Raw genomic sequence first — 21,961 nt, forward strand, 5'->3', positions numbered from 1 at the left:
CTTTTGATGTAGCTTTCCTAATAGTCATTAATTTTCTCATTCTGAGGTAGGACCCAAGACAAAGAAATTAAAAATCCTGAACTATTTTAGTACTATGAGATCTGATAAATTTAATAGGGTTTATTGAAAAGAAATGAAAAGATCCCTACCTAGGCTTACCATAAAATCATAATCTACATAAATCTAATAGATTTAAGAAATCTATTTAACCAGTTTTTAGATAGTATGATATATAAATATGATACAATATGCTACATTAATATATAAATAATATGCAGAAATAAATTTAGATAACATTTTCAATCAAAAAAGCAACAAATGCAGTGCTCTTAAAGAATCTTCTGCTTGGTAAACCACTCCATGTGTAAACCATATTCCAACACAAGCAGTTGCCAAAGTCCAAAATATAAGTGGGAATGGTTTATATATATTTCAATAGAAGAACAGCAGAAAAAAAATATGAATTGGTCTGTTACTTTCAGGCTAGCCTAAAAGCATTACGAAGACAAACTTCCAAGTGACCATACCGAATGATTTACTCTAAGTAGTGAGAGAAATAAAAAGATTCAAATAAATGAGGAAAGCAGAAATTATTTAATCACATATAATGAAATGAGAAATATTTTTATAACTTGCTTGGCTCAGCAAACTTGAATCCTGCAATTGTTAGTGATTTCTTTTCCACAGTCACCTTACTGATGAGATACAATTCTTAAAATTATCCCCTCCTCTTTTCCATTCCTAGCACCATGGTTCTAGTCCCAGGGAATGCTGATTAATAAGGAACCTCTACTATTGCATTATCGTCCCAAGGGGCCTCATGCCTCTAGTAACTTTTGTCCATGTCCTTATTAGACTCAATGACCAGACTGATCTTTCGAAGGTCTGGTTGTGTTGCACTCCCATTCACAAAGCTATTGGTTCTCCGCAGCCTACAGAACCATACTCCAGCTCCTTAGCGTGGCACTGGGAGCCTGAACCCAGCCCTGCTCATCTTTGTACACCTCACTCATCACTATTCCTCTGTTCCCCATTCTCTACAATCCCCCACTACCCAAAGTCTATACTCCGGCTAAACCCACATTCACGCTCCATCCTCTTGACTTTTTGCTTCATGGCTTCACTCATGCTGCTCTCTCTACTGAGCAGGCCCTTCCCCTGCTACATATTTGTGGAAATCCTACTCATCCCGCTGAAAGGCAGCTGAGCAAAATAATTACAAACATCTATTTCAGGGCCAGGTTGCCTGGATTCAAATCCCAGGTCTGTCGCTTATGAGTTGTGTGGCTTTGGGCAAATTACTTAACCTCTCTTTGCCCCAGTTCCCTCACCTGTAAAATAGCATAAAAATGGAACCTATGTAAAGTACATGGAAGAGTGCCTAGCAAACACTATATGTACACCCTTGTTTATACACATATACCTACTAGTGTTATTATCTGTTGATTTTAAATGCCAGCTCTTCTTTGAAAGCTAAGCACCCTCTTCTCTAAACCCTCTTCCTGACGGCTCCATCTTGCCAAGTGACGGCAGTTTATTTATGAGTCACACCTAGTACTCATCGTACCTTACACTGCACGCTTCTATGTTCTCCACTAGACCTCCAGCTTTTTAAGGGTTTAGCCTTTTTCATCTACAACACCTACTCCTTCATACATAGAAGGTTAAATAAATTTCTCAGTAGATTCATGTACTAAACAAAGAACAATACTTAAAGTATTATAGGTATTCAATGCTAGACTCATATATGTTTACCTGGCTTTCATCCACGAGTCTCCCAATGACACCCACAGCTGCCTCTCATCGACATTGACAGTGTAACTCAAGAAATCGATTGTGTCCTTAGTCAGTAGGGGGCTGAGTACTGAACTGGCTAGTTCAGGACCTCCTGTTGCCTGCACAACCTAAAATGGCAACAAATCATTTTTTAACAAGAAGATGATGATTATTTGTACATTTTCAAAATGTGTAGATAAAAAACCCATGATAAAAACAAGCAGTTTTTATATACTCAAGTTAAATCTTCATCCAGATCAATCTTTCCAGCCCAATGGTGCCTAATAATCTAAAATGAAAAGTTAATAGTTTAACAACTTTCATAGGATCTATCTATTGGCTTCATATGACTGTACTTTCCCTGGAAAGTACTAATGGCTATCCAGAGAATTCTAAGTCAGGTGGTTTAACGATCGCTGCCTTAAAAATAATATATGTATTTCTACTGGAAAATCTATTATGTCAAACTTGAAAAATATGGTTCCAGAAATGAGTACTTCAGGGAGAGACAAGGCTTGAGTTAAGTCTACGGCTGTGCCTATAAAGACGTACAAAAATAAAGGATCCAGAGAGAAAGGTGAGAGAAAAGATGAGAAGTGGTCCTCTGAATCTATGGTATTTCTTTCCAGAATTTAATTCTAGAAAATTGCCCTGATTTAAAAGAGATAACTTAATGATTAGCAAAAACAAATAAACAGGTGCAACTCTCTGATAAGCAAAATGACGATAAGTAGATGTCTGAAAACTGCTCCAATTTTATTACTCAGGGGCTATTTCCTGGTTAAGGAATGGTAATCTCCTAGAGCAGAAACCAGAGCCCTTTTATAAAAATCTCACCTTCCCAGAGATACGGCACAAGAATAAAGAGATTTTTTTTTTTGAATGGTTCCAGCCCAAGAGTCAATTTCTCTCCAGTCATCCAGGTGTGCTGAGCCTGCTGTGCTGTTTTATTCCTTTGTGTCTTCGCACATGCTGTGTCCCAGCCCCCAGAAGGCCCTTCCTCATTTTAAATAGAACTCTCCTCCGGTAACACCTCTTCTGAGAAGCCCTTACACTGAGAAGCCCAGTGTAACTCTGAGGCACCCTGGGGTCCTCAAGCATGCATATCAGCTACACATGCCATTGTAACTTGGGCCGTATTTTTCAGTTCTCCTCCCTTGAGAACTTGTACCAAAACTTACCTGACTTTGAACTGCAGAAGACACAGCATTAGGGGAATGAAGGAGAATAAGTGAAAGAAAAGATGAAGGATAAAGGAGGTGGGTAGACGCTCACTTGAGAACAAAACCTACCCTGAAAGCCTGGCATAGTGATTTTTTTTTTTTAACGTCCAAGCCCTATAAGCTCTAACAAATAGGCAGGAATAACTGAGAGGGATAGTAAAGAAGTAAAGAAATATTAAAGACCTTTGGTTTAACAGTGGGAATAGGGAATGGAACAAAGGAAAGTAAATAAAAGGCTGTGGGCCATAGTTCCCTCTGAAAAATGTAAGTAGGCAAATAGGTCTGCGTGTGTGCTGTGGGTACGCTTGCGTGGAGATGCTGAGGATACAGGGAAGGACTCACAAGGTTTAAAGACACTAAATTTTGTCTGACTGGTAGCAGGCCCTTGTCCAAGTGAAATGCCTGGGACTCCGCAGACAGAACACTAAAAGAAGCAATAGAAGTACTATGTTTGGGAGACCATTAATAAGGGGTCATTTTTGAGAAAAGAAAATATAAAATAAAGCAATGTTTTCAGATCCATAGCCTGATCACAAAGACTAGTTTTTGCGTTAGGGAAACCAGTCTCGCTATTTAATAGTTCTACTCTGTGTAATGTCTAGATATCTACTTATGATCTGTGGAAGACTTGTGAAAGGAATGAGAAGAGGTGGCAAAAACTGCTTTCTAGACAATACTTCCTAACACTCAAACTAAGATAGTATCACATGTGTTGAAGAATAAAAATTTTGTTAATGAGCTAGCATCACTTTCTTTGCATGTAGATGGCCTTGATCTAATGTTTAAAAGAGCTTAAAAAGCAACAATTATTCAACAATAACTAAGCAAGTAGAAATCGGATACTCTATTTATAGCAACAACGTGCGGAAGCGCTCATAAATTATTGATGTAGGCTCGGACTTTCACCTTCCAATTGCTTATCACCCAGTTCTGACATCCATGCTGCTAAGGTTACGTACTTTCCTATGTTTGTAAGCAATATTCATTTCATATTCTACTTCAGGTCTTGTCTAGTTACCCTTGGGGAAAGAAGGATGAGATTTATCCCTTTCTGTTACTTGGATTCTTTGTCTCATTTTTTTCTGATAATCAAGCGAAACCTATGAGAAATGCTTGAATTTGCTCCATTTTTTATAAAGATTAAAGAACTCAATGACCATGGTCTTCATATGCTCTATATCAAATTAGTAAAATTTATCTGCTTCACAGTTACCATTCTTACCCTTTAAAAAAATCATGGAAGTAATCACACTACTAACAATTATCATTACTGCTATTATTATTCTACAAAGCAATTATTTGCTCTTTTGACAGGATGAACCATTCAAAACCACTCCACATGGGCTTCCCTGGTGGCGCAGTGGTTGAGAGTCCGCCTGCCGATGCAGGGGACACGGGTTCGTGCCCTGGTCTGGGAAGATCCCACATGCCACGGAGCGGCTAGGCCTGTGAGCCATGGCCGCTGAGCCTGCGCGTCCAGAGCCTGTGCTCCGCAACGGGAGAGGCCACAACAGTGAGAGGCCCACGTACCGCAAAAAAAAAACAAAAAAAACCAAAAAAAACACCACTCCACACATCCCTGTCTTAGCCCATCAAATAGGAAACTCTGTCCTCCGAGAAGTATTTAAAAGAAAGAGATTCTGCCTTCTTTCCATTCCTCTCTCACTTGTCCTCTCCACAAAAGGAGGAATGACCTATCAAATATGTGGTCTTGTGGAACTGTAGAAAAGGGTGATTTGTAGCCCAGGCTCTTTTGGAATCTGTCAGTGTGTAAGGCCAACAGCTGTTCCATCTGCTTTCTGTTGCCGTGCTTTTCCCAAATCCCAGCACTTTTCTTTTTGCACTCAAATGTTATTTCAGCTAATTCTCCCAGCTGTCCTGTGGACAAGATGGTTGTATATGTTAGCTTGGAAAAACCACTATTAGACCGTTTGCAAATATAAGAAATAGAAAATGGGAAGGGAAGTATATTACTGTACCTATTTCATTAAACGTATAAGAAAAGAGCATACCTGAGTACTGAAAATCTAGAAAATGAAAATGCATATCTTGGATCCCGGCCTATGAGACAAGTGGTATAACCTTTTGCTGGACAAACTCATGGAAACATCCAGCTCCTTCTCAAAAGGAATTGTTCCCAATGCACCATTTTGTTATCTTCAAAAATTATACCTTATGTAAAAAAACACATGTGCAAGAAGGGAGTTTTCCAGGGGGAAATCTGTATTATGTACATATCACTAGACCTGGCACACATGGGCCTCCCAAAGACTGATAATTGCCCCTCTAATATCCATTTTCTTCTTCTCCCTTCTAGAAAGAGAAGCCCCTACATTTTAGATGGACACATAGCCACTCTACATGCCTTTGGTGTTAGGGATGGCCATATGAGGAAGTTCCCGCCAACTGGATAATAGCAGAAATTGTCTAAGTTTGGAGTCACCTCCTTAAAGACAATTCTTTGCCTTTGTACTACTGTTACAAGGACATGGAGGTAAGTCAGCTTCCACCACAGAAATGCCTGACAGAGTATCTCAATTCCTCCTCTTGGAAACAGTTTCTTCGTTTGGCTTACAGAATACCTACCATGATATTCCTGTTTTGCTTCTCCTGACTTCCTGCTTCTTCTCACTCTTCTTTGCTGGTTCTTCTCACTCTCCAATCACTGAAATTACCTAAGGCTCCATCAGCCCTCATTCTTCTTTATTTATCATCACTCCTTTGGTGACATCATCCAATTTCTTGGCTTTGCATGCAGGGGACTTATAACTCTAGGCTTGATTTCTCCACTGAACTCCAAATTCATACATTTAACTACCAATGCAAATTTCTCCATCTGGATATAAGTCACTTTTGACATTGTCTGAAGTGAATTCCTTACCTTCTGGCCCAAACCTGTCTTACCCACAGTCTTCGCCATCTCAGTTAATAATTAGTCCATCCTTCCAGTCTTAAGCCAAAACTTTGGAGATATCCTGGACCCTCACACAACACTTCCAACCTACCAGCAAATCATGTTGCTTCTGTTTAATAACCAGAATGAGGGACTTCCCTGGTGGCGCAGTGGTTAAGAATCCACCTGCCAATGCAGGGGACACGGGTTCAATCCCTTGTCTGGGAAGATCCCACATGCCGCAGAGCAACTAAGCCCGTGGGCCACAACTACTGAGCCTGCTCTCTAGAGACCGTGAGCCACAACTACTGAGCCCGTGTGCCACAACTACTGAAGCCCACATGCTCTAGGGCCCATGCTCTGCAACAAGAGAAGCCACTGCAATGAGAAGCCCATGCAGCGCAACAAAGAGTAGCCCCCGCTCGCTGCAACTAGAGAAAGTGTGCACACAGCAACGAAGACCCAATGCAGCCAAAAAAAAGAAGAATTAAGAAAGTAAATAAATAAAATTAAAAATTAAAAAAAAAATAACCAGAATGAAATCTCACCACCTACAATGTTACGTGATCCAAACAACATAATCTCCCATCTGGATTATTTCCATAGCCAGCTCAGTCCCTTCTTCCCTCAAATTTCTAAACATTGCAGCCAGAGCAATCCTTTTCTGCTGAAACCCCTCCCAAAGTGTCAAAGGTTTCACAATCACCTATAAAGACCAATAAGATATGTCCCCCTGTTTGCTGACCTCATCTCCCTCTAGTTGAGATCTCCCCCCTCATTCTATTCAAGTCATGGTACCTATTTCTTCCAAGAACATGACTTGTATGTTACCATCTCAGTGCATCTGCATTAGCTGTTCTCTGTCTGGAATTCTCTTACTTCAGAAACCCACATGACTCATTCCTCACTTCATTTACTCAAATGATACCTTCTCAGTAAGTCATTCCCTTAACCAACCCTATTCAAAAAGTATAATACTCCATAACACACACACACACACACACACACACACACACACAGCACTCCCTGTTCTCCTTCTCTGCTGTATTTTTCCACATAGCATTTATTTTGGGTGAATTATTTATATATTATTTAGGTTATTGACTGCCCCTCCACACTACAACATAAGTCCCGATAAGAATTTAAGTGTTTTGTTCCTATGCCAAGCACATAGCAGGCTCTCAGTTAATATTTGTTGAACAAATGAATGAATGAATAAGTGATTGAATCAGAGATAGCTCAGGAGATGGAGGAACACCTCACTGAAAGAAATCTGGACCTCTGAGTAACTTCACGGAGCAAAGACATCCATCCAGCACTGGACTCCTCACACCTAGCTTATTTTGTGAGAAAGAGAAAATTTTCTATATTGTTCAAGCCATTTATATTACATACTAGTATATACTGGAACACTAGTATCCAATAAATCTTTATTTCTTTTCATTTCCCTAGCTCTATCAGAGACATCAGTTTCCTCAGCTATAAAATAAGGTGTTTGGACTAGATGATTTCTAAGGTTCTTTTCAACTCTCAAATTTCACATCCTCAGTGTTCACAACAGATGGCAAAAGAAACAGTACCCATGCAAGGCAATGAAGAAAGACTGTCTAGATAATCTAGCCAGACACGTGGGGTTGAAAACATGCTAAGAATAATTACTTTCTTAAATTAATAAAATCTTACCATATTTAATGGAGTAAATAAAAAATGAACCAAATCTGCAGCACTAGGATTCTGGATGTGAGACTTCAATTTGGCCTGTAACATTAAAAAATCAGGCAAACCCATTACTATGATGTAATCGAGCCAAAGACAGACATTCAAAAAGGTTCAACATAGACTCAAAGAAGATGTTTTTACTACTAGTTTCACTTTTTTGTATCTTAATTAGCAAGCGTGAGTTAGATTAGGAGAAATTCATTTTAAAAGACTGGAGTCATTCTTTTCTGATTAAATCTCTTAGATATACAGATTTTTGCAATCTGCTCTTCTAATTAAAGGCAAATCAAAACACACATACAAAAAAAATCTATAACAACAATTTAATCTCTTAATTTGATCAGGTACATCCTGGCTAGACTTTGATCTCTTCCGTTTGTTTCTCTTAATTGTATATAAATAAATAAAACTTACCAGAAGGTTAAATCCATGTTTAAACTTTTGGAAACAGTCAATAAATAAGTCAGGAGGTGGAGGTTTTGCCCTCAGTGTTAAAACACCCTCTAAAGAAATAAATGGGAGGAGGGGTAGATGAGAGCAAAGTTCCAAGAAAACTTATTCAATGAAAAAAATTAAAAAACACATTTATGTTTGTAAAATTTGATGATCACATCAGATATCATTCTACCTAGTTACCCTCCCACATCTCATAGTCTGACTGTAATAAATCAAGGTGATCCAACATTTGAAATGGATTCCTCTACCCTTAGACACTACCAGATTACTCATCAATTCCATAAATTTATATTGTAGCCCTTCTATGTACCAATCATTGTGCTTACCACCGTGAAGACTATACAAATGTATAAGTTACAAGCCCTACTCTTAAAGGCCTTAAAATCTATAGAAGACATGAATCAGATAAGTAACAGAGATATGTCAACTGAGAGCTAAGAAAGAGACTACAGATGGGGAAATGTATTCTTAAAGATGTTTCATGGGGAAAGCAGCTTTTAAGATGGGATTTGAAAAGTTTGTTCCAGGGCAATTTGGTAAGAAAAACATCATGGCTGGATAAAAACGCATTAGCAAAAACATGGAAAAAGGAAACTGCATGTACATGAAACAACAAACATAAAAGCAAGGAAACATGAGAATGGAAAAGCAGATCAAGGTTAGATTGTGAATGACCTTGACTGCCAGACCTCAACCGCCAGAGTTTGACTTATATCAATAGAACATGGGATTAACATGCTTTCCAGCAGAAGAATGAAGTGACCAACTTCGAGCTTTAAGAAGATTGTCCTCACAGAATGGAAGACTAAAGCCTTGAGGGTTGCTTAGAAAGCTGGGTAAAAAATGAGGCATCTTGAAGCAGTGCTACTTTTGAAAATGAAAAGGGAAAAAACTGGGTACAAGGGACCAAAAAAATAAAATCAATGTTGGTTATAAGCTAGAGAATGGACTCATAAAAAAATCTTTGAGTTTTTGAAAGCCATTCAAATGGCTTTGAATCTGGATGACCAAGAAGATAGTATACCCTTCGTAAACAGTACAAGAGGAGTAAGTGGTTTGAGACATCAGAAAGCAGTAATACTTGATTTCAGAATGTATGGAGGTGAGGTATATCCACATATATCCATCTAGAAAACAAGTCTACAGGTCATATGCTTATGATATAGACAGAGCTAGACAAAGATTTGGAAGTCATGTGAAATAAAAGGAATATTAATTTACTATTCCCTTATATATTTCAATCTATACCATTTTGTTCCATAATTATAATTTTATACATTTTGAGGTCATTTTAAATAGCTGAACCACAGCATACTTAAAAACTGCTTGTAGGTGACCTGAATGTACTGTTCGGTGTTTTGTGATAAGAAATTAAAATCCACTGACATTTTAAACTATTTTAATGAGAAAAGTCAATCCTTTTATTTAACAAAATAATGAGGTTCTATATTTACAATTAAATAAATTCAAATATGGGAAGAATGGTGCTATGACTTTCTTTAACAGACATTACTTTTATGATGACTAATGAAAACTATAGACAGATGGTCACTACTGAATCTCAGAGTCTCTGTAATTTAGGTAAAGTGTCCTAGAGTCTTTCTTTACTGTAGCCAACTTGGGATCAAATGGACTCTTCCCCAGGCTCATCTTAATCTCTGCCTACATCACTGGTGCTATCTCAAAACCAGAAAAGGGACCTTGGTCCCTGGTCAATGGAGTCTTATTGAACAGCTCAGAAGGGCAGAAACTCTGCCTAGCACTGGCATTCTGAATGGTCTTTAGAAGGTTAAGAAAATCCAACTTACCTCCTGGTCCTTTCTTTTTACCTTTCTTAGTTTTCTTCCTTTTAGAAAGCTCAGAAAATGCTTCAGCTGCTTTTTGGAGTTTTGTGATAAAAAATTCAATGTCATCCAAAATGTGGTTTAAGATTTGCTGGAATTAGAAATTACAGAATAAAATATAAAACAAAAGAAAACTATTTTTGCCTTAGCTGTACACTGTGAAGGAAATCAGAAAGTTAAAAAAAAAAGAAAGAAAGAAAAGAAAAAGGAACACCTCCCACATGCAAATTTCATGTTTATCACTAATTCTAAGAAAAGTTTTGAACTAAATATACCTGTGGCTAAAGTCTAACACTTACATTTTTCTTTAGCTTAATTTTGTTCTATTTTCAATACCATAACGAAAGCATTCACAATATCGATTCAGATTATTAATTATTTTCAATTACTCTGATTTTTTCATTGTGTTCGCCCACATAAAGTTAGGGGGAAAATTTCCAAGAAACAGTTTGTTAGAACAGCACTGAGCATTTCTGTTTTTCTAATAAATTTTCCAGTAAAGCACTGACAATGTTATTTCATGGAATTAAAGGGCTCTAGAGTGTTATGATAACCTAATAAACACATAGATAATCTGCAATAATAGGCATTAATAAGCATTTCTTCTGGGTAAAACAGAATTAATGATGCATTATGCTTTCAGAGATCATGAGATCAACTTTGATTATACTATATTGTATATTATAGTATACATATTATATTATACATACTATAGTCTTACTTGACTTTCTCTTTTATGTGTGAAACTTGACATTCTTTTAACTAAAGAGTAAAAACTGCGATTAAATAAGCTTTTAAGTATTAAATAAAGTTTTAAGTATTAACAAGTAATACTGTGATGTAAAAATTAAATTCCAAACTTCAAATTCCTCTAAATATTTGTTTCCAAATAAGCTGAGAACATAAGTAGAGTATAAAAAGTAATTATGCTGATGTCATATTTTATGATTATGTCACAGGACATTGTCATTCTGAAAGGAAATTACTATGGAGAAATAAAAATAAATATAGCCTTATCCTTTATAAAGCATTAAAATGTACTTACCTACCCTTAAGAAATGCCACATAACTTTTATCTTTCAGGCATTATAAAATATTTTAGAGTAAATGCCAGGAAGACAAATTTAGAAGATATTTCAATCATGGGTTACAAACTATGAGAAAAGAAAAACCCCTGAAATCTTGATAATTCAGCTTAAATTCCTTTGCAAACCAGTTGATATTCTAGTTCTATCACAGCCTTAGTCTACTAATTAAATATTGGCATAAAGGCAAAAATAGTTTAAAAAAATAATTCAAAGGGCATAACCACCACTGGAAAGAGAAAATATAGTTTCCACAAAATACCTTTATTTAAATCAACTTAATTTTCCCTGTTAATAATTTTTCCTCTTAAAAAAAAGCCAATGATATAAAGATGACTATTTCACTTACCACATCTCTGTCAATGCGAGCTGCCATCATCTCAGGTGTTTCTTCCTGCTGATAATAATGCCTTTGTTTCTCAACTAAAGAAAAGAGAATCATATATCTTTCAACCTGTTGCTTAAGTGATACCAATATAGATAATCAAACATGCAAATTGGCTAGAAAAGAGCGTCATTTGCAAAAGGAAACAACTCCACTGGGTACAAAAATCAAAGCTATGCCCATCACCTCTGACATGCATCCTTGCTACCACAGAGCTGCAGTACTGGCTTTCCATTTGTATGGGATTGATTTACACTGTAATTTCCCCTCTATTCTCTCTCTTTCCAAAGTCAGCTGCCAGTGGAACCAACCCTGACTTAGTACCCTTTAATTCCTACACAAGAAAAAAATATAAACCCACACTAAGCACCTACTTCCTAAAATGGGCCGACTAAGTTCTAAGTTCTAAAGCTCCTAATTTTCATACCATCTAACATCATGACAACAGTAAAGCTTTGGGGGTTCTGATAGTAAAGTGCTTCTAAAATTGTAGTCTAATTAAGCTTAAAGCCCACAATGTTGGGCTCATTAACATTTTAAGCCATAAACTTTATAAGTAGAAATACCTACAAGAATTTGCAAATTAAAGAACCAAAGTCTTGAGGTGTTACGTTAGCTCAGTTGGCTAGACCATGATGTTAATCATGATCATTATTATGAACTCCGTCCTGGTACAGGTCCGTTAACACTTCCACTAAACACAGATACTCATTCAAAGATTTCTCAGTAGATGAAATGAAAGAAAAATGGATGGATGAAACAGGAAAACTGTATCATCACTAATGGAAATACAGCTCATGATGGATCATCATGACTCATGATGAATCATCATGAGTCATGATGTTCAATACAGAGAACTGCAAAAAATATTGAAAACTGCTATGCCTCCTCTATGCCTAACTTTACTCTTACATGTAATACTTGCCCAAAAAAAGGGAAGAAATTGCTCAGTCTCATGAAACTTAATCAGTGAAATTTCAACATAAGAAATCTTGCCAGTTAGCTGCTGTTTTACACATGGTTAGCCGCTGTCTTGGTTTTAGTGCACTCCAGAGAGCAGTAAGTTGAAGCTGAACTACAGCTATTAGGAACTCCAATAGGTCTCAAAATATCATTTGGAGGACACAGGGAGAGAGATGCAGTATTTCTCGAATTTTTCATCATCTGCGGCACTACTAGCATCCCACTGCCACTATTCTACAGAGGTCTATTCTGGAGTCAGGGGTAGAGCTACATTAAGTGTCCAAAGAAGGAGTTGTCCAGCCTGAGTCAGCTGGAGCCTTCAGAGGGACCAGAGGGATACTCCTCTTGGAGGGCTTTCCAACTGCACACTGGCCTGGAGCCTGACAGAACCTCACGTGGTAAGTGGTGTGTTCTGTTTGACCTAGTAGTAAATCAGAAGTTCTGAAAACTTTATCTAACTGTAATTTAAATAGATGAGACTGCACAGAGTATTTCAGACAAAATCGAATGAGGGCTCAAAAACTCCTGGGAATAAATTGTTGTTGTTGTAAATTATATTAGGTTTTACAGATGTTTTTACAGGTTTATTCAGAATGTCTGAAAACTTAAGATGTCTTATCCTTCCTCAACTTCAAGAAAAACCATTTTGACTTCTCTCAAAATAAAACCTACATCCCCTCTACAAAATAGTAACAATAGCAAAACTATTGAAAGTACACAAGAAGTAGAAAACACTGTAAACTCCCGTTTAGTTTTTAAACATAAAATTGTAAACACAAATGGATTGATAGAAATGTATATAATTCCTAAAGACAGAAACTGCTATAAAATTACAGTAAATAATAATTCTGTTACTTTATTTTTGAAAAGCAGATGCTTCAAATATTTCTTTCTTTCATCTGTTAGCTGGGTTTATATGTAAAGTGAAAATAACTTTAAGAACATGGGAATCTAAATAAAATGGAAAGAAATTGAAAAATAAAATGAACTCAATTTGGCAAAAATGAATGTCTACTATACTGTTCCAGGTACTATTACAGACATTATTTGCTTTCAGACTCACAGCAACATAGGAATTATTATCCCTATTCTGCAAGTAAGGCATAACTTCACAAGGTCTCACAGGTAAATCCCTGTGTTGCTCCAGAGCCCAAATTTTGACTCACCAGACTCAAAGTACACTCCAGTATCACTCATTTTGGTAATCAAGTTCTGTAGGTTAACTACACTGTTAGATTCTCATGAATAATGCTTTATTAGATAAAGGATAAGAGATTTAAGAAGTTGCATTGAACGAGGAGGCAAAAGAATGAGGCTATGGTCTCCATCAAATTCAGACTCACTGGATCACAATTTATTCACCCTTAAAATGAAGAGATTGGACCAAACATATTTTAAGGTATTTTCCAGTTATAAAAATTTCAGACTTAGTAAAACATTCTGTCATATAAAAGGTTACACTATATTCTTTGCCATGATTATTTGTTTTTAAAGAAGAATGTCATGGTAAAATGATGGTACAGACATAGGGTCCATTGGGCAAGTTTACCCGATGGTGAATGCATTTTAGCCCTTTTCCGTCACCCTACCCCTGCCCTGACATCCTGTCCTTGTCACCACAAACAGTTTGTCCAAAAGAGGACAGTGGTAAGATAATAATAATGAAAAGAACTTGAAGTATTATCTTAAAAAAATATTGATCATCTCCTGTTTGATATATATAATATTACCATTCTTTTAATTGTTAGTTGAGTCAAACTTTCTCTCTTTGACTGCTTTAGAAAGAAAAGAGTCTACTCCTAACCCCATATTTATTAAAAGACTGGTCTGAACTCTCAGAGACAATAATCTTACAGTGCCCAAGGCTTAACTTTCCTTTACGAAAGATTTATTTTTACAAAACTAACCTCAAGTTTCAGCTCAGAAATCAGCATCAGATTTTGAAAACAAGAACTAGGTCACAACTCAAAGTAAATGATAAATAAGTACCAATCCCTGGAAATACTCACAGTCCCCTTGGTCAGCTGCCAATGCGGACCAGGCTGCCACCCGACTTCTAACATCCACCTGGGTCACAGTCCCAGGTGGCACAGGGGCGGGAGCTCTGGGTGGAGGCGGTATACCAGGGTCTGCTTTGGAAATCATCCTAAAAACAGATGAAAACAAACTGAATGTTTACCACCTCTATTTCTACAATACATCAGTTCTCTCAATTTTATGGTATTAGTTCTTCAACCTCAAGAAGAACTATGTCAAGGGGTAGAAAAACAAGGATTTCCTAACCATGCCATGTTATGTATATTTATAAACGTATATGAAATATACGGACATTTTCACTATAGGACATTTTCAAATCAGCTGAAAACCAGGTTTAACATTTTTTCTGGGTCTCCAATGATTTGCAAAGGCTGTTAACCAACTAGAGACCTAACATCTATTTATAGTCCCTTTGGCTACCTTGCCTTAAAATGCCACACATTGGTTCATGGGTCTCTGTGACAACACAAGTAGAAGGAGCCATATCAGAGAAAGACCAGAATCACGGAGAGAAAAGGCACACACACATACACCGACAAACTTGTGAGAGCAAATGAGTTGAGATTACAGACTGTAATCTGCAAAATACAATATACCTTCACTGAAAATACATTTTTTTTAATTTTTAGAGGAAAAAAAAGACTTAAACACACACCAATTCTAGCCCTTAATTTCTTTTAACGTTTTTACCTCAGGACATCAGGCCGCCTCTTCTGTTTCCCTCCTTTACTGTCGCTGATTGCACTTTCAATATCTTCACTAATTAGGTTCGCCTGCAATGAAAGACAAGTTACCTGGGGGCTTATGGATTATTTTTTGTCTTGATATGTAGGTTAAAACAGAAAAAGGGATTATGTTCCCTGTCTGAAACAAAAAAAGTCTTGATGCAAAGAAGCCTTTTTTTTTTTTTTTTTAAATCTGCTTTCGAAACATAACTCTTCCAGTTTTTTAAGTGAAATTTGTAATGACAGGATTGGAAAACTGAAGGACTTTTTAAAGATTATTTAATCCAGATTCCTTTAGTTTTTTTTTTTTAAAGCTATACTTGCATAAAGGCAAAGAGAAAAAGGATTTGCATATGCTGAAAGTATAAACACATGCTGAAAATGTAATGGGTTAATACCTCTGCGTGGGAAGAAGTGAAGGAATCCTAAGTACCAGCATGTGGAGCAGCATCCCTCCTCTCCCCCATCCTCCCCATCCACTGGGCCCCCGTTAACCGGTGGAAACCACTCAGTTGAGGCAGTGCTACTCCCAGTTTAAGACGAACCCACATCGTCACGGGGTGGACCCCAACACTAGGTTGTCACCTTTGTGATAACCCCTTTATTTTGTCATTGCACGTTAATAAAAATTAACTTTCTCTAAATGGTTTGACTTTTCCGATCCTTTTCCAACAATAACCCTTGAACATTTAATTTGGTTTTCTTGGGAACCAATAAGAGATTAGCAGCTAAGAAATTTATTTTGTTTGGTTCTGAAGTTTATTTAGCCAGTGATTATTACTGTATATTAGGTTCTTCCTGGGATGTATTTATCTTCTATTTTGTGTCTGCTTGTTCTCTGTAATTACGTATGTTTTTCTCAAATACATATATGCATACATACATACATATATATTATACTCTTTTACCATAAGCCCAGGTAATCATAAAATTTTAGAACTGAAAGATACTTAAAGATCATATAATCTGTTCTTCTTGTTTTATAATTAATAAAACTGAGGAATACTTATATGATGACTTGGCCTAGGTCACACGGCTATTAAATGAGAGTGTTAATGCATCCTAGTCCAGCTTCACTTCCATAAGAACATCCTAGCAGGGTGTGGGGTTGGCCATCATATTTCTAAGAAAAAATTTACTACAGAGGTGAGCAGGAGTATTGTGTAAAGTGCCCTGATAAAGAAACTTTAAAACACAAAACTGATGTTGCAAGATGGCCCATGTAAAAGAAACCACATATTTCATTGCATTTATATTTTTAATGGGGCAAGGAAAAAAATCCATCTCATATGTGCACCAATGGGTAAATGCATATAGCTGTGTAGTGGTCCTTGACTTTTAATGAGGACAAAACAGCATTCAGTAAATCTGTTTTGGACCCATCAGTATCCTCATGCCCTGTCAAATAAAGCAAACCTTTTATCCTCAAAACTGAAAGCCAGAAACTTCACTCAGCCCAATAACTCTTAGTTTCCAGGGAGGGATTTTAGAGCACTGAAGCAAACACCAGATTTAAAATGTCTTTTAGCATAGTTCTCTGTTTCTAAAATGTTTGAATAAAATTTTACTATATTTTCAGAGCAAAATATTCATCTTAATCCTTACTGAGTTAATAAATCTAACCTTGCAAAATTCTTAATACACTTTATGACTTTCAAAAGGCACTATATAAAAGTTTGATGAACATTACGTATACAAATTATCTACTGACACAATTCTTTTCAAGTAAGATTTTTAGAAAGTCATTTATGACATAAATTGAAATTAAAAGAAAATTATAAAATACACAATTCATAGTCAATCTTAATTTACCTATCATATTTTAATGTCAAAGAATTAGAGAAAAGATCAAGTGACACTTCATGTTAATCTCCCGGCATTTCTTTATAAGATAAAAACTGCCTGTATATGTGATAATATGCAGTCACAGTGATAAAACACTGCTTTGGCGAAGCACCAATCAACTCAACCAAAAATGATTTCCCTTTTAGTGAAATCAACTCATGAAATAAAGATTCAAGTTTGAAGATAAATTCTAATGTCCAATAAAGCATCACAAATTATAATCATTTGAAAATTACAGTGTACTTTGAAATACAAATCTTCAGCATATGGCATATTATTACTGGTAACTATGCTCAACTATTTTCACACTTTCACTAGGGGATTACATATCTTGAGCAATTATTCAAGTCACATAATTAAACAGTGAACCTTAAATCGATATCATGGAAAATGTCCAAGTGTTTCATTACAATAATCCATGCTATGTGATTAGTGCAGAATAAAATAGGATGGCATGATTATTTATTGTCCATGAAGAATGATTTTTGAAGAATCAATCTTTAATTATAAGTCCAAGTCCCTCAGTGAAGAATTTAATGTATTATTCACACCTTTGTTTTAATAAACAGAATGCATCTGATTTCTTTTTTTTAATACTATTCTATCTCCTCTTTATTTACTTAGCCTGGAAACCCTAGTGAAGATACCGAGGTATTTGTTTTCCTTACAAAATCCTAAGAAACTAAAAATCTAGCACCTACTAGCCATGTGATTGAAGTAGATGATCAAAAGCTGCTGCAACATGTGCTTAAAGGGAAAGAAAATTCACCATTCTTTTACCTTAATCTCATCACACTGGAAAAGATGAAGATCGGGCTTGTTCTGAGTTGACTCTTTGCACACGAGGGCAAGAACTGAATCATAGTTACAGGAGTGCATCACAGCTTGGCAGTGCTGGATTGTGTTCAAAGGAAAATTCTCCAGTTCATTCTACAAAGTAAAAATATAACTTGCCTTATTTTTCATTAGCTATATAAAATCTATCCCACAAAGAGCTCTAGGCATCGTACCAATAATTTTTAAAGTATGCAAATCACATTGACAATGGATGCTAGTAAACACGGTAAATTTGGAGGATGATTAGGTACAAGTAGGCAACAAAGATACAAGCCTGGTGGATGGGAGAAAGAGCAACAAAAATGGAAATATTTAACAAAGGAATGTAGTTGTGTTCTTAATAAACAGATGAAATACTGAAATTAGCATTACTGATTTCCTAAGATTGGGCTAGAGATGATGCCTTTAAGAGCAGAATAGGTAAACTGAGGCCTCTTTCCAAAATTATTCACCATATTACCTGGTATTCTTTTCCCTGTGGCTATGTAGTTTTGGGGGTTTTTTTGTTTGTTTTGTTTGTTTTACTTGAACACTGTACAGTCATACTCTTAGTTTCTACCTTCAGTGATCACAAATGTTAGGCTGAGAATAACACATCATTTGTACACTTTTTATTTCAGTGAATCTCTCAGATGAAAAAATTCACTATGTAAGTTTTTCCAGCCAAAAATGTCAAACAGCATGGTCAGAAGAATCTTACTAAAAAAATACATTCTTCAAAATGATTAGATATTTGGTCTTGTGAAAGTGAATATTATTTAATGAGATATATTTAAGGTGCTTATCCTAACACTAGTGGCCTTACACAAATAGCGAGTGGTGTCATGATGGAATTGACGGGAGAAATTGTAGGGTTTTTTTAAGTAAACAAAATACAGTATCCCTGACAACTAGAACATAAAAAATAACAATAAATTTTATTACAGACAGCACATAGACATCACACCATAAATTTATTCTAAGTCCTGACTCCCTGGGACCCAGAAAAGGTGAAACAAAAAATGCAGGTTCCATTAAATTAGAATGAAATTTCTGAGCCATACTAGAGAGATAACTTTCTTTCTTTGCAAAAGTAAATTAAATAATATCCCTCCTCTACAATTACTTGAAACTGTGAGGATTAGAGAAGCTCTCGGTTGTTATTCTCTCACAGAATTCAATGAATGAGATGAAAGAAAGGGCAAATTTTACCCCGACTACTATCAGACAACAAAGAGTTGTTGTCTTTATCTTAGCAACTCAAATGCCTATTAGATGATGGAACTCAGAAAGGGCTTTTTAAAGAGCTCCAGAATCTTACCTGAGTAGCTGTGTAAAAGAAAGGTGCCCAGTGTTGGCCTGGTGGAAGTTAATGTACATACACACAAACCTTTTTATCCCAATTCACTCACTGAGGTTCAAACCATATCACTGGGATATGGTTTGGCCTAGCATGTAATTAATATGTGTCATAAAGAATAGTGCCCTACAGGGGCCTTATTTTATTTTATTTATTTTATTTATTTTATTTTTTTAGTATCAGCGCAATTGTTTCTTTTTTAAAAATTTATTTATTTTTATTTATTTACTTTTGGCTGAATTGGGTCCTCATTACTGCACATGGGCTTTCTCTAGTTGCAGCGAGCGGGGGCTACTTTTCGTTGCAGTGTGTGGGCTTCTCATTGCGATGGGCTCTATTGCTGCGGAGCATGGGCTCTAGACACACGGGCTTCAGTAGTTGTGGCACGCAGGCTCAGTAGTTGTGGCACATGGGCTCTAGAGCACAGGCTCAGTAGTTGTGGCGCATGGGGCTTAGTTGCTCTGCAGCCTGCGGGATCTTCCCGGGCCAGGGATCGAACCCATGTCCCCTGCATTGGCAGGTGGATTGTTAACCATTGTGCCATCAGGGAAGTCCCCAGGGGCCTTATTTTAGCACTATGCATTTTTTCCTCACTTCCTCCATCTCATCATACATGGTTAAAAAACATTGTATCCCTCTATGTCTAGTTTAAAAACATGATTTCACATGCATAAAGTACATAAAGTATGACATTTTTTCTCCAAAATAACTGACAAGAATATTTTACGTTGCTAAATTTTTACCCATTTTCAAACAGCCTGACCTAATTGTAAACATAAGTATTTGTGGACTTTCTTGAAAATAAAATAGTATAAATATTTCCAACTTGCCTTTGATTCTAAATCAATCAGGCTCACAGCTCTCTCGTCCACTTGAAGAATCATATCTTGAGTCCACACTTTGCCCTTGGCATCAAGCAATTTCAGCTTCCTTATTCCATCGTCAACAGTTATCATAGCATCTTTCCGATCCAGAACAAAGGTAGTCAAGTGCTTATGATTGGCAAAAAGAAAAAAACATAATACACACAATCTCTTAGTAAACATTTTCCAAAAAAATAGCAAAGTTAAACTAACTGAAGTCAGCTAGTAGAGAGGGGAGAGACAAATACAAAGTACTCGAGACCTTCATGGTTACCCTATTGGGATAATAAGGTCAAACAGGTTTTTGTTGAATAGAGGAAATGATGCCTTGAATCATAAAATATCTAAATCTGTTTAATACTGAGCCTTGTGGAGCTACATAAACATGACAAAAACAAACTCTAAACAGATTAAATAACATTCTCTTTATTTAATCCATTTTATTCCATTTTGGTTATTTAAATGCTGAACAATAGAAGGCAATCTACAAGGCAGCTTGAAAACTATAGACGTTGGTAACCGACAGCAGCAACAGCAATTCTAGTCTGTAACAACTGTCAAACTTTTCACTCTACTGAAACAAAACTGTTTAAATATAATTAAGCATGCTTGAGGAGGTAGAAACTTGAAAATAAGGGCAATTTAAAAATTACTTCCTGGGCTTCCCTGGTGGCGCAGTGGTTGCGAGTCCGCCTGCCGATGCAGGGGACGTGGGTTCGTGCCCCGGTCTGGGAAGATCCCACATGCCGCGGAGCGGCTGGGCCCGTGAGCCATGGCCACTGAGCCTGCGCATCCGGAGCCTGTGCTCCGCAACGGGAGAGGCCACAGCAGTGAGAAGCCCACGTACCGCAAAAAAAAATAAAATAAAAAAAAAATAAAATAAAATAAAAATTACTTCCTACTTAAATATTTTCCATTATAATAAGCAAATGTCCACCCAAGTAGATTCCAATTAAGAGCAAATATCTTAAAAGACAGCAATAGAGGAAAAACTAAAAAAAGAAAACCATTGCTTAAACAGAACTAGTAATGACTTTAGACAAAACTAAAAGTAAAAACTAAACCATCCACTGAAACTGTCAAGGCTTATTTCAAGAAGATTCCATAATACAAAATAGAAGTCTTGGTCCTGTTTTTAACCAAAATAAGGCTGACAATGATAAATGAGTAGTTATCATTTTAATGTATTCTCTATGAAAACAGATTAACAAGATACTTTTATATTTAACATCTGCTTTATAAAAATTTGAAAGAAAAAAGGTCAACAAAATTTATAACATCATAGAAATGAAATAAAACATAACTCTGATTTTACTACCAATTTTTATGTCCCTCAAGCTTCATTCTAAAGTTAGCAAACATCAAAGCATCTTACTTCAACATGGTATTGGGATATATCTGACACGCTGCTGACACTATCCCGTGCATAATTCTTCCTTTGTTCTGGAAAAGAAGTTTAAAAAGCCATTATTTACCCATGAATAGGCTGATGTTCATACATCAGTGTCTCGTGGCCATCTCTAAAACTAGTCTATCTCATATATAAGTACAGTAGTACAGTAGTATAAGTCACCACTGTGTGGTGTATCTGAAAATACTCATCATTCACATTAAATGAAAAAGTCATGAGAAAGCTTACATTATATGCAAGAACAATTTGACCCAACATAAGAGTTCAGAATCCCAAAGGTTAACAAGATTATTAATGTTGTAAGAAAAAGTTATTTTGTGTAAAGATTTTATTAATCAGGGACCTCTTCTTTGGCAAAAAGGTAAAAACTGGCTTGTAAATTTCATCTTTTAATGCACTGAGAACAAAATGGAACTGCAAATACTGTCACAGATGCTGTATTATATGAGTTAGACTACGTTATTAAAATAATAAACACTGCAAGGAACATGTTTCACCACATCCACACCATGGAGAGTGTTAGAGGAGAGTCAATCATACTCACTGCCATTAAACTCTAA

General features: G+C 36.4%; 1 protein-coding gene across 5 annotated transcripts in view; it reads right to left on the reverse strand.

The window, feature by feature from the left end:
• Positions 1 to 21,961, reverse strand: part of EPS8 (epidermal growth factor receptor pathway substrate 8) — a 188,643-nt gene that overhangs the window by 36,282 nt on the left and 130,400 nt on the right. For all 5 annotated transcript variants that reach the window (XM_060113011.1, XM_060113006.1, XM_060113008.1 and 2 more), the window contains 10 exons: positions 21,366 to 21,433; positions 19,958 to 20,119; positions 17,732 to 17,881; positions 15,072 to 15,154; positions 14,354 to 14,490; positions 11,346 to 11,419; positions 9,876 to 10,002; positions 8,026 to 8,114; positions 7,576 to 7,650; positions 1,756 to 1,904 (listed from right to left, as the gene is read on the reverse strand). In XM_060113011.1, the coding sequence (XP_059968994.1) occupies positions 1,756 to 1,904; positions 7,576 to 7,650; positions 8,026 to 8,114; positions 9,876 to 10,002; positions 11,346 to 11,419; positions 14,354 to 14,490; positions 15,072 to 15,154; positions 17,732 to 17,881; positions 19,958 to 20,119; positions 21,366 to 21,433 (1,114 nt within the window). The remainder of the gene's footprint in view (positions 1 to 1,755; positions 1,905 to 7,575; positions 7,651 to 8,025; positions 8,115 to 9,875; positions 10,003 to 11,345; positions 11,420 to 14,353; positions 14,491 to 15,071; positions 15,155 to 17,731; positions 17,882 to 19,957; positions 20,120 to 21,365; positions 21,434 to 21,961) is intronic.

The sequence above is a fragment of the Mesoplodon densirostris genome, chromosome 11 (assembly GCF_025265405.1).
Source record: "Mesoplodon densirostris isolate mMesDen1 chromosome 11, mMesDen1 primary haplotype, whole genome shotgun sequence".
Taxonomy (NCBI): domain Eukaryota; kingdom Metazoa; phylum Chordata; class Mammalia; order Artiodactyla; family Ziphiidae; genus Mesoplodon; species Mesoplodon densirostris.